This window comes from Cyprinus carpio, chromosome A4 (genome assembly GCF_018340385.1).
Source record: "Cyprinus carpio isolate SPL01 chromosome A4, ASM1834038v1, whole genome shotgun sequence".
In the NCBI taxonomy this organism is placed as follows: domain Eukaryota; kingdom Metazoa; phylum Chordata; class Actinopteri; order Cypriniformes; family Cyprinidae; genus Cyprinus; species Cyprinus carpio.
Window position 1 is genome coordinate 6,879,838 of NC_056575.1, and position 12,205 is coordinate 6,892,042.

Consider the following 12,205-nt stretch of genomic DNA (forward strand, 5'->3'; position numbering starts at 1 on the left):
GTGGTTGCTAAGATGCTCTATGTGATTAGTTTCACATTGCTTTGTGGTCGCTAGGGTGTTATTGGTGGTTGTTAGGGCCTTATGTGGTAACAGATGTTCTGTGTGGTTGGTTCCAAACTGGTTACTTTGCAGTTGCTGTGATTCTATTATGGTTGCTAGGGGGTTGGTATGCAGTTGCTAAGGTGTTCTATGTGATTGATTTCACATTGCTATGTGGTTGCTAGGGTGTTCTGGGAGGTTACCGGGGTCCACGTTGCTATGTGGTTGCTTAGGGCCTTATGTGGTAACAGATGTTCTGTGTGGTTGGTTCCAAACTGGTTACTTTGCAGTTGCTGAGGTTTTTTATGTGGTTGTTGCATTCCATGTTGCTATGTGGTTGCTTGCAGTTTCTAATGCATTCTATAAGATGTTATACACAATTCAATCCACATTGCTATGTGGTTGCTAGGGTGCTGGGAGGTAGTTGGTTGGACGCAGTGTTAGTATGCAGCTGCTAAGGTGTTCTATATTCTATGTTCTATGTTACAATATAGTTTCTAGATAAGGTGTTCTATGTGGTTGGTTCTATGTTACTATATGGTTTCTAGGGTGTTCTGGAGGTTACTAGGGCATTTACTAAGGTGTTTTATATGCTTGGTTAGTTTCACTTTGCTATGTGGTTGCTAGGGTACTTTGGGTAATTTCCAGGTTATTGATTGCAGTTGCTAAGATGTTTAAAGTGGTTAATAGGGTACTGGTATGCAGTTGCTAAGATGTTTTAGTTGGTTGAGAGGGAACTCTGTGCAGTTGTTGTGGTATTCTAGGTGGTTGCTAGGGCGTTAGTATGCATTTGTTAAAGTGTTCTATGTGCTTGGTTCCACATTGCTATGTGGTTGCTAGGATGCTCTGAGCAGTTCCCAAAGGTATGCAGTTTTTAAGATATTCCTTTGTTGTTGCTAGGATGTTTTAGATGGTTGCTAAGGTCCTCTGGACACTTACCAGGGTTTTTGTGTTCAGTTGCTCAGATGCTCTGAGTGGTTTTAGTGCATTGTTTTGTGGTTTTTAAAGTGGTTGCCAGGTCATTGCTAGATGATTGTTAGGGTGTTACTATCTCAAGTGCTTCATATCAAGCACTTATTATACACAACCTATATATTACCTGTCTCTGTTTAGGTCATGGCGATCATGCAGCCTTTCATTACCAGGAAGCAGTGCGTCTCAAGCCATCTCACTATGTTGCCATGGTGAACCTGGGTCGTCTTCTTCGCTCGTCCAATGATAATAAAGAGGCGGAGCTATGGTACAAAAGGTAAGATGAGATCAAATTATACCATTGTCTTAAAGGTGTATCCGGCTTTCACAACTGTAAACTAAATCACATGTGGGTGTGTCTCACAGGGCCCTGCAAGTGGTTCGTAAAGTGGATATCCTGACCCCTCTTGGGGCTTTATACTACAACACCGGCAGATACGAGGAGGCACTGGAGGTTTACAGAGAGGCAGCCACACTTCAGCCCGACAGCACTGATATCTGGCTCGCCCTGGTGAGATTATAGTCACTTTTTAGCCTAAATAAATCCCACCATTTCCTATCTCATTCTTTTTTTCCAGTCCAACCAGTTAGGTTTAGGTTTGATATTGTTTTAAAGGGATAGAAAATGTGCTGTTATTTTGCTCACCCTCAGCCCATCCAAAATGTAGGTGACTTTTTTTCTTGAGTAGAACAGTAAAGATTTTTAGCTGAAACTGGTCCTTGGTGATTCATAAAATGCAAGTCAGCGGCTTCTCGATTTTGAGAATAAAAAAAGCACATCAACCTAATAGAAAAAAACAGCATATGCTGGTTAGGTAAATCTTAAATAATGATATACAGAAGAAAAAACCCTACATCTTGATGGCCTAAGGGTGAGTAAATTGACAGCAATTTTTCATTTTTGGGTGAACTATCCCTTTAATTGTCAGCATTGGCACTGGTCTTTGTAAACGGTTTGCTTGAAGCGTTTCAAAGAGTAGAACGTCAGCTTAATTGAGTCTCCACAGACCCTTCAGTGTGATTCACATCACCGCCTTAAGAAACAGAGGCCAGGACCTCTCAGGTTCATTTTTTGGTTGCTCTTTCATTCGCTCTTTCCCTTTTTAACTCGTTTTGTCTCTTCCCATCTCGTTGTCTCCACAGGCGCAGGTTTTAGCCATGGCAGGTCGCTCAGTGGAGGCCGAGAAAATGACCCTGAGCATCATTTCAAAGACCAGCAACTGCATTGAATGTTACCGCTTGTTGTCTGCCATCTACAGCAAACAAGGCAACCACACTGAGGTGCGTGTACGTGTCTTTGTGTGCATCAATTCATGCACACTCCCTTTCATTACCCCATATTGAAACGAAAAACACACAAACACAAGGTTTCTTCATCTCATTTGGAGCAATGAATCAGTTCATCCCGGATCTTAATTTTGCCACAGCATTCAGCAGTTCAAAGCACATTTTATTGAATCTCTCATAAATTGCATATAATTTATTTTTATTACTCATGCCTTTACTCGTTACTTTATTCAGTTTAGCAGTTCTCTGCCTCAAAGAGAAATCTCTATGCCTCCTGAGAGATGAAGAACCTCAGCAAAAAGAAGTTCAGCACTAGTTTTGAGCTTAATGAGAATGTATGTGTTTTCAGGCATTGGATGCATTGAAGACAGCACTGCAGCAGGAGCCATCAGACCCTGCGGTGAGGGCAGAGCTGCACTTCTCCATGGGCAACCAGCTCAGAGAGATGAACGAGCTTGATCGCGCCTTCCAGGTAATTACATCTGCAGCTGTCAATGTGAGGGAAGAGCTCTTCAAATATTCCCTTTCTTCACAGTCTTGTTTACTATGCCTTAACTTGTCTATAGACAGTTACCGATTGATGCATATCACACACAAAAATTTCAAGAGCTTTACCCAGATGGAAAGCTCTAATTTGATTGTCTGGATTTATACAAAATCCAAGAGTAAAGATATACAGGTTTTTATCAGTCCTCTGAGAAGATTTGCTGCTTATTTTTTGTTTCTGAATCGACTGATTTACTTTTAATCTTCTGTGAAAAGCATAGTAATTTTTTTATATATATAAATAGTTACAAGTACTTAGTAAAAATAAAAGTACATAGTTAGTACCATAAATCTTTTTACTATAAATGTAATGTGAAGGAAGAAAATAATGAAACATTATTTAAATATAGTATATAAATATGAATAAAAATTATATTATGTAAAAATTATATTATATAATGTAAAAATTATATAAGAATATCCTAAAAATGGTAATGTGAATTTTTAAATAAATTAAATATTCATATTTAAAAAAAAAAATACCAAGTAATATATCAAAATTAATATGTAAAGCAAAATTTTATATATATATATATAATTTCCCCCCAAATCAAAAATCAAAAAATAAATATAAAATTATCACACCCAAATAAATATATATATAATTTTCCCCCCCTTTTTAAAGCATAAAAATAATTGTAATTTTATTACATTAAAATAATAATGAGTACAGTATGCATTTAACAGTAATGAAATTGTATTTGAAAGATATGCAGAAAAGCAATTCATACGGACAATAATTTCTTCACTGTTAGATCATTTATTGTATTATAAGCATGTTTTCCTTTTTATAAATTAAAATTAAGTTACATATTTTTCTGTTTTGTCAATGATAAAATCAAATACTAAGAATAGCGAAAAACTTTTTTTTTAAAGATTTTGGTTTTTCTCAACGTAGATATTTGTTATGTATTGATTATCTTTGACTAGTTTTGTACAGAATTTTACTGCATTAATCATTTTGAATTGAAAGGCTACAGTGGAATGATTCCTTTGACTGAAAATGTTCCTTTAAAGCCTTTTCAGTGCAAATACATACATGTCAAGATATATATCAGTTTTGGCTTCAGGGTTATATCCATAACAATAAACATAAAAGCCTGTGATTGGTTCTTTGATATGTCAACCAGGCCCCTTCCTGTTTAAATCTCGGGCAGAATAACCTGCAATATGGATCAGTTTTCCTGACAGTCTGTCTACATGAGACTAAATGTTGGGTAATTGTGCTCTCTGCTGCTTGCTGCTTCTCTCACCTTCACACTGTTCCTTGCCAGTGCCCTGATACTGTCACAGGAACATCACCCACCTCCTTTCATCTCCGAATATAAACAGTCCAGACTTCGTCTCGCGCTGGAAGCTTAGTCTTTAACCTCTGTGTTTCTCAACATCCTGGCTGCCTTAAGGGGACTAAGTTTCTTCGGCAGGATTTCTAGTTAGCACAAGGACTGTTTTGGTTGCATTCTTCGATTCCTGGACTCATTTCATGTCTCCCACTAATATTTGGCCTGTAGTTTTACTTTTATTTAGATCACAAAAGGACAGCTGAGATCGGGCTGGTCTCAGGTTTACATAATTCTGCTATCCAGTTCAAAGCTCAGTTATAAAGCCCTAAACAAAAAGGCTTTTTGTGGTATTTCAACACCACATCTGCGGTAGAGCCAAACTGTTAAATGCTCCTCCAGTGCATTTTTTAATCTTGAATGGATCGTGTTTCTTGCACAGGCCAAAACTCTTATAAAAGGTTGAATCTCATTGGCTGTTTAATGCTGTTGAATTCATCATTGGTTACATCTCATGCATGTATAATATGTCACGTGCTGATCTAATGTTTCCAGAGCTACAAGCTTGCTGTCGAGCTCAAACCTGACCAATCACAAGCCTGGATGAATATGGGCGGCATTCAGCATATCAAGGTATGATGGCTGAGTTCTGAGGTCTAATGAGAACTGATAAGAAATTTCACCACAAAATTAAAAGGAAAAATATATTTTGCATAAGGAAAGAAATAGTTTGCATTAAGAAATTGAAGGCTTTGGTTAGGAATAATAACTGACAAGCTCAGTAGCTTGTAAACAAATTACTGTAATGTGAAGGAACACATAATGAACATACATGTATATGAATAAATAAAATAATAGTAATAATTGCATTTTATTATACTTAGTAATACAAATTAAATATGAAAAAAGTAAAATATAATAATGTTAATCATTAAAATGTACATATTAAATAACAATTAATATGGCATTTAAAAATATGTAAACACAATATAAAAAAATATATTTTAAAATAGGATACCTTTTCTTGAGATACAAAATAATAAAATAATTTGACTTGTTTTCTGTGAATTGTATTTTTTGTTTTCAATTAAGCATACATTTATTTAAATGTTTAATTTATAATATATTATTTAATACATTTATAATTTAAAGAATACAAATAATGCTAATATATTAATAGTCAGTTTGTTAAAACCATTAAAACACTATATAAAACTATTCTAAATAAAGAAAATATAATTGAGTTTTATTACTGTATTACAATATTAATGAGAGATTTTTTTTTTTTAAGTAAAATTATAGTAGTGACACTTTAAGGTCCTATTAGTTATTGTTGGTTATTGCATTAACTAACATGAAGTAACAATGAGCAAACATTTGTTTCAGTATTTATTAATCTTTCCTAATATTACCTAAAAAAAAAATACATCTGATTATTGTTAGTTCAGTTAGCTCAGGTCCATTAAATAATATTAACATATACAACTTTTGATTTTATTAATGTATTAGTAAATGTTGTAATGATCAGTAACAACGAGCAATAAATTACTCATGTATATTCATGTTAACTAATGTTAACAAATGGAACCCTTATTATAAAGTATGTTCAGAATTGTCACAATGCATATATAAATTCTTATTTATTCCTTTTGATTAGATGAAATATGACCTGGACATTTTCTCATGCCATTGTAACCTGAACTGTTGTGTGCTCGTTTTCAATATTTTTTTTTTTTTAGGGAGACTATGCAGCAGCAAGAATGTACTACCAAAGAGCTCTTCTCCTCTCACCCGGCTCCAAACTGCTGAAGGAAAACCTGGCCAAGCTGGACAGACTAGAGAAAAAACTCCAAGGGGCCTAGAGGAACAGCGTGACCTGAACTGTCAGCCAAATGATGAAGGACAAGCAACTGAGACACAGAAGGGTGAAGAGAAGGGCCGGACTAAGACATGCAAACTACGGTTTGGACTCAGGAGATGATTAATGACCACTTCCTTCCCCTCTAGAGTTTAGAGAGAGGCTCTAGGATTGAACTAATCCAAAAGACTGAAGGTCCAGGGCTGGACCAAGCAGACACCATTGACCTCAACACATCATGCAGTATCTCACAGCAACATATTTCAGAAGTCCTCATCATTTTTTTCCCATGTGTCGTCCCAAGACCACTTTTCGATGAGTTCTCAGACCAGCACAAATTGAGCATTTGTTGTTCTTCTTTTAATCGGAGCAGAGGTAGCGTCTCTGAGAGGCTCCACTCGACCACTACAACTCCGTTCTGCTTCGCTGGCTACAAAACCTTTAGAAAGCATCTCAGACAAATGCTGTGAGTTATCAAATATGACTAGCTGTCTACTGTGTTCTATGAACACGGCTGATTAGTTGTAGGTGGTCTGCTTGTATTTTGTTTTTTTAATCCTCACATAAGGATTTTGTTAGTGATTTAAATGAAGGAAAGAAATGACAGAGTCATTCATCATGTGCTTTAATTTGATCTTTTATCTTGTACATGCATCATTATTGTGGAATGTATCTTGGACTAAAGGCATATTGACCTGTGCAGTGAATTACATATCATTTTTATCCTCATAAGCTATAATACTGAAGCCTCTTTAAATTGGAATTACATCATCATTCATAATGACGTATCCATAATGAAGTAGGTCATTACATGGATTTTAGTCATATTTTCGGTGGCCAGAATTTGTCATGCGGTACTCTTGATTATACCGTAATCTTTGCACTTACATTTCGTTGCCATAGGAACTGTTATCAAGAAAATTTCTTGAATTCAGCAGCAGCCGTGCTAAACATGTCATAGCAGAAATCAATGTGAAGTATGATTATTTAATAAATATTATCCAATACCTGTGATTGTGTGCTTGTCTTTGAAGATGTTGATATTGCTCTGGGTGGGCAATTATATATGCAATCACTTTCTATCAAAGTAGCCGTCCATGGCCAGGTGTTAAACTACCCATACACACAGAAATGCATTGTTCTGTAATTCGGTATACATCCCACTGTTTTAAAATATCATTAAAATAAACACAGATCTGATACAGAAAAGGAGCAAGACTGAGGAGTTGCTATGCAATTGAATTTGCAATATGATTCACGTTTGATTTCATCTAACCTAACAATATTTTTAATCTCAGACACTGGTACATGAGAGAATGCTGCATGATCTTGAACAAGACAAACAGCCATTTCATATTTAAACAGCTTTTACATATTTAAACATGTTACAAGTGTAAATATTGCTTTTAGATGTGCTCTGAAAATCCATGTTTACTGAGAATACACGTGAGAATGTAAAAAGAAAAAATGAAATGGCATAAATGGCTTAAATCTGGAAATACTGAAGGTTCCATACATATATATATATACACACACACACACACACACACACACACACACACACACACAAGATAATTATTATTGAATAATAAGATGCAACTGAGGCTTTTTCACTAGTGGTCACAGACTATAATGACTTAAAATTGAGTTGCCTGCATGAATGATACATTAAGCATATGGCAGGCTTTTCCATATGAGACACATTCCTTTGTCAAACAATGGAAATTATTAATAAAAAACATTGTTCATTAAGCGTAGTTGTGACTAAAGCAAGTTTAGTATCCTGGTGTGACTGTAGCCAGAACCATCATGCAGATTGGTTAGCACGCTCACTTTGACTTTCTGCATGTATTTTTTCGGCAGTACGTTATAAATATATCAACAGACTGTTAAAATAATGGAAGATTTGTCGTGCAAAACATGTAAAGTAAATTACGATTTCGATCCACAGGGCGTGTAGTTTTACGCGTGAGAGCTTGAATCTTTGCTGACCTCTAGTGGTGAAACTCTGCATTATTCCACTTTGTTAATTAAGCGCCACAGGTGGATATTTTCTGTGCGTGTTGTTGTCTTGTAACGGCCTTTGTAAGCTTCCCCGCTCATTTTTAAAAACACATTTGTGACCATGCATAAAAAGTATTTATTTATTTTAATACTCTCTCTTAATTGGACAAAGGCCGACCCTGGTGAGACTCAGCAACTTAGGAAGCATGACACAAGATGTTGTTTGTGAACCCATGTTATCTCCTACTTAATGTGATTTCCTACTGCATACAATGTTATATTTCTTTTAAAGCTAAAGAGAATTCCAATGGGAGTGCTTCAGCTGGGACAAACTGCATCTTTGGCAATGGATGTTATGGTAAGGCTGAGCTCATGATGCATAAATTCATCTGCATCATGGCATGCAAATATGCACTGTTTTCAGACCAGGCTGGCATTCGTGCCTTCATCCCAGAGAAGGATGAGGAGGAGAGCCGGATTATAGGTGGGCAGGAGGCATGGGCACATTCATGGCCGTGGCAGGTGTCCCTGCAGTACTCAGATATGCCAGTCTGCGGGGGTGCCATCCTCGACCTGCGGTGGGTTATTACCGCCTGCCACTGCTTCAAACGGTAAGCCCACCGGCATTGGTCTATAAAACCTCTATGAGTGCAAATATGTGTCTTAAAACCAGAATTCATGTTTGTGAACAGTTATAAAAAGGCGTCACTGTGGAAGGCAGTGGCTGGAATGCACAATTTGGAGAATATGAATGAATCCTGCCATCAAGTGAGTGTCTGTGTGTGTTTATTTACATTTCACTCCCATCTTATGTGGATCTTTTGTTTTAATTTATTCCATTTTAATTTGTATAACTGCCTTGTGTGTTTTATTTAAAGACTGTAGAGGTGGAAAACATCATCTCCCACAAGGGCTACAAACAAAAGACAAATGAGAATGATATTGCCCTGGTGAAACTGCAGAGTCCCCTGCTGTTTAATGAGTGTGTGAGGCCTGTTGCCATCTTAAACAATGACTTGCCCCCTCAGGAAACCTGTACTGTCACCGGCTGGGGCGCCATCAGAGAGAGTAAGGCCCTTAATAGCAGGAATATGTTAACCTTGTCCTATATAACCTGTGTAATGGGCTTCATAGGTAGAGGTTATGTGTGATTAGATGAATTTGTCTCTTTATAGATGGGCCTCGTGCCTCCAGACTTCAAGAGGTCAATGTAACTGTTTTTAAGCCACAGACATGTAACAAATATTACAGAGGGAAAATGCTTAAGTTTATGATGTGTGCTGGAGCAGAGGCAGGCAGAATGGATGCATGTCAGGTAAAAAAAAAAAACCTTCATGTCAGTCAATGACACAATGTTCTTTTTTTGTACTATGAATTAATGTTTTCAAAAATATGTTACATACATGAAGTAAAAATATCAGGGTCATACAGCGGCCCTGATATAAAGAAGAACATTTTGTAAAGTAATTTCTTTATTTTTTTATATCTTAGAAAAATATGTATAGGGATTATTAATAAAATAGGATCATAATTAAAATGTATAAATAAATAAAGCTTGTCTGCTGAGTCAAATCCATATGATTAATAATAATAATAATACTAATAATCACATTAATAAATTATTAATATTGAATTAAATGATATTAATAATGATAATCATAGTTGTTATTATTATTATATTAAATTATGTATAAAAGAATGTCATAATCAATTTTCAAAATATTATTTATGAAATATTATTATAAATATTTATAAATAAAACTGGTCTGCCAAATCATAGCCATAAATCTTTTATAATAATAATAAAATTATTATTATTATATAAAAATAATATAATTATGATAAAAGTATACGTGTGTGTAATATGTATCAAGGTAAGTTAGTCTCTTAAAATATAATTTGACCTTTTATGACAAGGCATTGGCAATGTTAGTTTAAGTTGTAAAATGTCATGTGGTGCGGCTGTCCAAATAGCTTAATGACATTTATGAATGATTAATTATTTAATTTTAAACAAGATTTTTCCTTTTGCTTTATTGTGAACATTCATTGACCCATCTGGATCAGGGCGACTCTGGTGGGCCCCTCTCATGTTTCACAGATGATAGGTACAAGCTTGCTGGAGTGGTCAGCTGGGGGGTCGGATGTGGTCGGGCCCAAAGACCAGGGGTCTACACCACATTATACCACTACAAACAATGGATCGAGTCTTCATTACGTGGTATGTACTTTCAGATTTCAGTGATGTGTCACTGTCTGCTCTGAAACGGCTATATTTCTTTGCTTGTATTATATACAGTAGGTGAACTCGTTTCTGACTACTCTGGAGCAGATTCAACTGGTAAGAGACTCTTGTACCTCATCATGTACCTTTTCGATTGCTTTATTCATCATTCATGTCCGTTTCCATGTCGTGGCTTCAGTGCAGTGTGGTCAGGCCAAAACTGAGTCTTGCCAGCTCCCCGGTGACTTGGCGCAGGTGGTGTCCTCTGTGGATGGCACATTCAAGGTGGAGAACGTGAGCGAGGCATGTGCGAACTCCTGGCCGTGGCATGTCAGCCTCCAGAGCCAAGATACGCATTACTGTAGCGGCGTCCTCGTTCACCCGCGCTGGGTTCTGGCACCGCGTCATTGCTTTGCCAGGTAAGCCCGATGAGTTTAATGATCTACGTTCAGTCATTGTCCCTCAGTGATGCTCTGACAGTTTGTCCCACAGGGCTGGAGATGTTGTGGTCTTGGGAGCTCATGACCTGAACTTCATGTCGGGTCAGACTGCAGCTGTGGAAAGCGTGCAGAGTTTGGCTTTCGATGGCAGCTTCCCACCAGCCTCCGATCTCTCCATGATCCGCTTATCTGTCCCAGCTCAAATCGGTATAGAATCGCATGACCTTATCTGTGTTGTTCATGAGATCCTGATCAACAATCAGCGTTGTACAGCTTAACGTTTGCTCCATCCAGGGCCCATGATATTTCCGGTGTGCATAACAGATAAAGATGATGAAATGGTTAATGAAGATAACTTGTCTTGTGTTACAACTGGTTGGGGAACAAGAAAAGCTACCTGTGAGTTAAAAAGTGTTCAGCATTAAAACCGATATAAAATGGCTTTTACAACCGTTTACTTTTTATTTTATTTTCAGTATATTCTACGAACCAATTGTCCTATGTAGGTCATGGACGGTTGTTTTTATTTTATCATATCATTTGATTTTATTATTATTTTATTTACTTTTTTTTTTCTCCACCCATCCATTCTCCAAACGACTTGTCCTATGTAGGTCATGGATTTTTATTTTATTAGAATTTTTTTTATTTTATTTTATCCCCATCCATCTGTTCTATTTTTTCCCATCTATTCTCCAAATTGCTTGTTCCATGTTGGTCAGGGATGGTTATTTAATTTAAATCACATATCCTAGATTCGATGGCATGGATACATCTTCTAATCACATACACATTATCAAAATTCATTTAAATGTCTTGGATGGATGGTTATATTATTATTTTTGATTTGATTAAATGGTTATATTATTATTTTTGATTTGATTAATTGGAATACAATGCATTGCTAAGTCATGCACAAGAAGACCAGAAGCCTATTTTAAGATTTTTGTTGATTTTACATCTGAAAATATGGAAAATTAATGATAAATGGAAACATCTGGAAATATTTATTGTCCATTGCTACTTTGTATGTGCTCCTTCCTCAAGCACATACTAACTGTCATTTAACATTTTCTGGTAGTAGTAGTTTTTTCTTCTTCTCATATTAGTGGATCTGCACCCTAATATACTGCATTTGGCCAGAGTTAAGCCTCTTTCTGAGAAAGCCTGCGTGATGGGTTGGGGTGACCGTTTCAGCATGAAATCCCTCCTATGTACGGATGCAGCAGCCTCCATCTCCTGCTTGGTACAGTCTTACTGTAGTTTAAACTATCACTGTTCACATGCAAATGTCCTGGTCACTTAAATTCTTCATGTTGTGTAGGGGGACTCTGGCGCACCCCTTATGTGTGAAAAAAATGGGGTTTACTACCTTGTAGGACTAACAACATGGGGTGGCAAGAAATGTGAACCTCGGAAACCGGCTGTGTTCACTCGAGTGTCGGCCTATTACTCATGGATACAGACTTTTATCAGAAATGCCTAATATCTTTAATAAAGCTATATTAAAAACATTCGTTAAACTCCTTGTGTGGCTTGTTGTCAAGTTGTTTGC

At 36.5% G+C, this 12,205-nt stretch overlaps 2 protein-coding genes across 5 annotated transcripts in view; both read left to right on the forward strand.

Moving 5' to 3' along the window:
* LOC109097212 (protein O-mannosyl-transferase TMTC1-like) overlaps positions 1 to 6,994 on the forward strand; it is a 38,540-nt gene extending 31,546 nt beyond the window's left edge. The window contains exons 15-20 of the mRNA XM_042739089.1: positions 1,153 to 1,288; positions 1,378 to 1,522; positions 2,155 to 2,292; positions 2,648 to 2,770; positions 4,680 to 4,757; positions 5,864 to 6,994. Coding sequence (XP_042595023.1) covers positions 1,153 to 1,288; positions 1,378 to 1,522; positions 2,155 to 2,292; positions 2,648 to 2,770; positions 4,680 to 4,757; positions 5,864 to 5,986 — 743 coding nt within the window. The 3' untranslated portion in view covers positions 5,987 to 6,994. The remainder of the gene's footprint in view (positions 1 to 1,152; positions 1,289 to 1,377; positions 1,523 to 2,154; positions 2,293 to 2,647; positions 2,771 to 4,679; positions 4,758 to 5,863) is intronic.
* Positions 6,995 to 7,992: 998 nt separating this feature from the next.
* LOC109086798 (transmembrane protease serine 9-like) lies at positions 7,993 to 12,176 on the forward strand. 4 transcript variants are annotated; one of them, XM_042735549.1, is made up of 13 exons: positions 7,993 to 8,168; positions 8,279 to 8,344; positions 8,411 to 8,597; positions 8,679 to 8,754; positions 8,865 to 9,054; positions 9,162 to 9,301; positions 10,054 to 10,207; positions 10,289 to 10,327; positions 10,410 to 10,629; positions 10,703 to 10,857; positions 10,945 to 11,049; positions 11,760 to 11,896; positions 11,975 to 12,176. In XM_042735549.1, the coding sequence occupies exons 1-13, from the start codon at positions 8,108 to 8,110 to the stop codon at positions 12,134 to 12,136; spliced, it is 1,692 nt and encodes a 563-aa protein (XP_042591483.1). In that variant the 5' UTR covers positions 7,993 to 8,107; the 3' UTR covers positions 12,137 to 12,176. The 4 variants fall into 4 exon arrangements, with proteins under 4 accessions (XP_042591483.1, XP_042591489.1, XP_042591473.1 ...); XM_042735555.1 differs by having other exon boundaries at positions 10,319 to 10,327; XM_042735539.1 differs by having other exon boundaries at positions 7,994 to 8,168; positions 10,286 to 10,327.
* Positions 12,177 to 12,205: the final 29 nt, after the last annotated feature.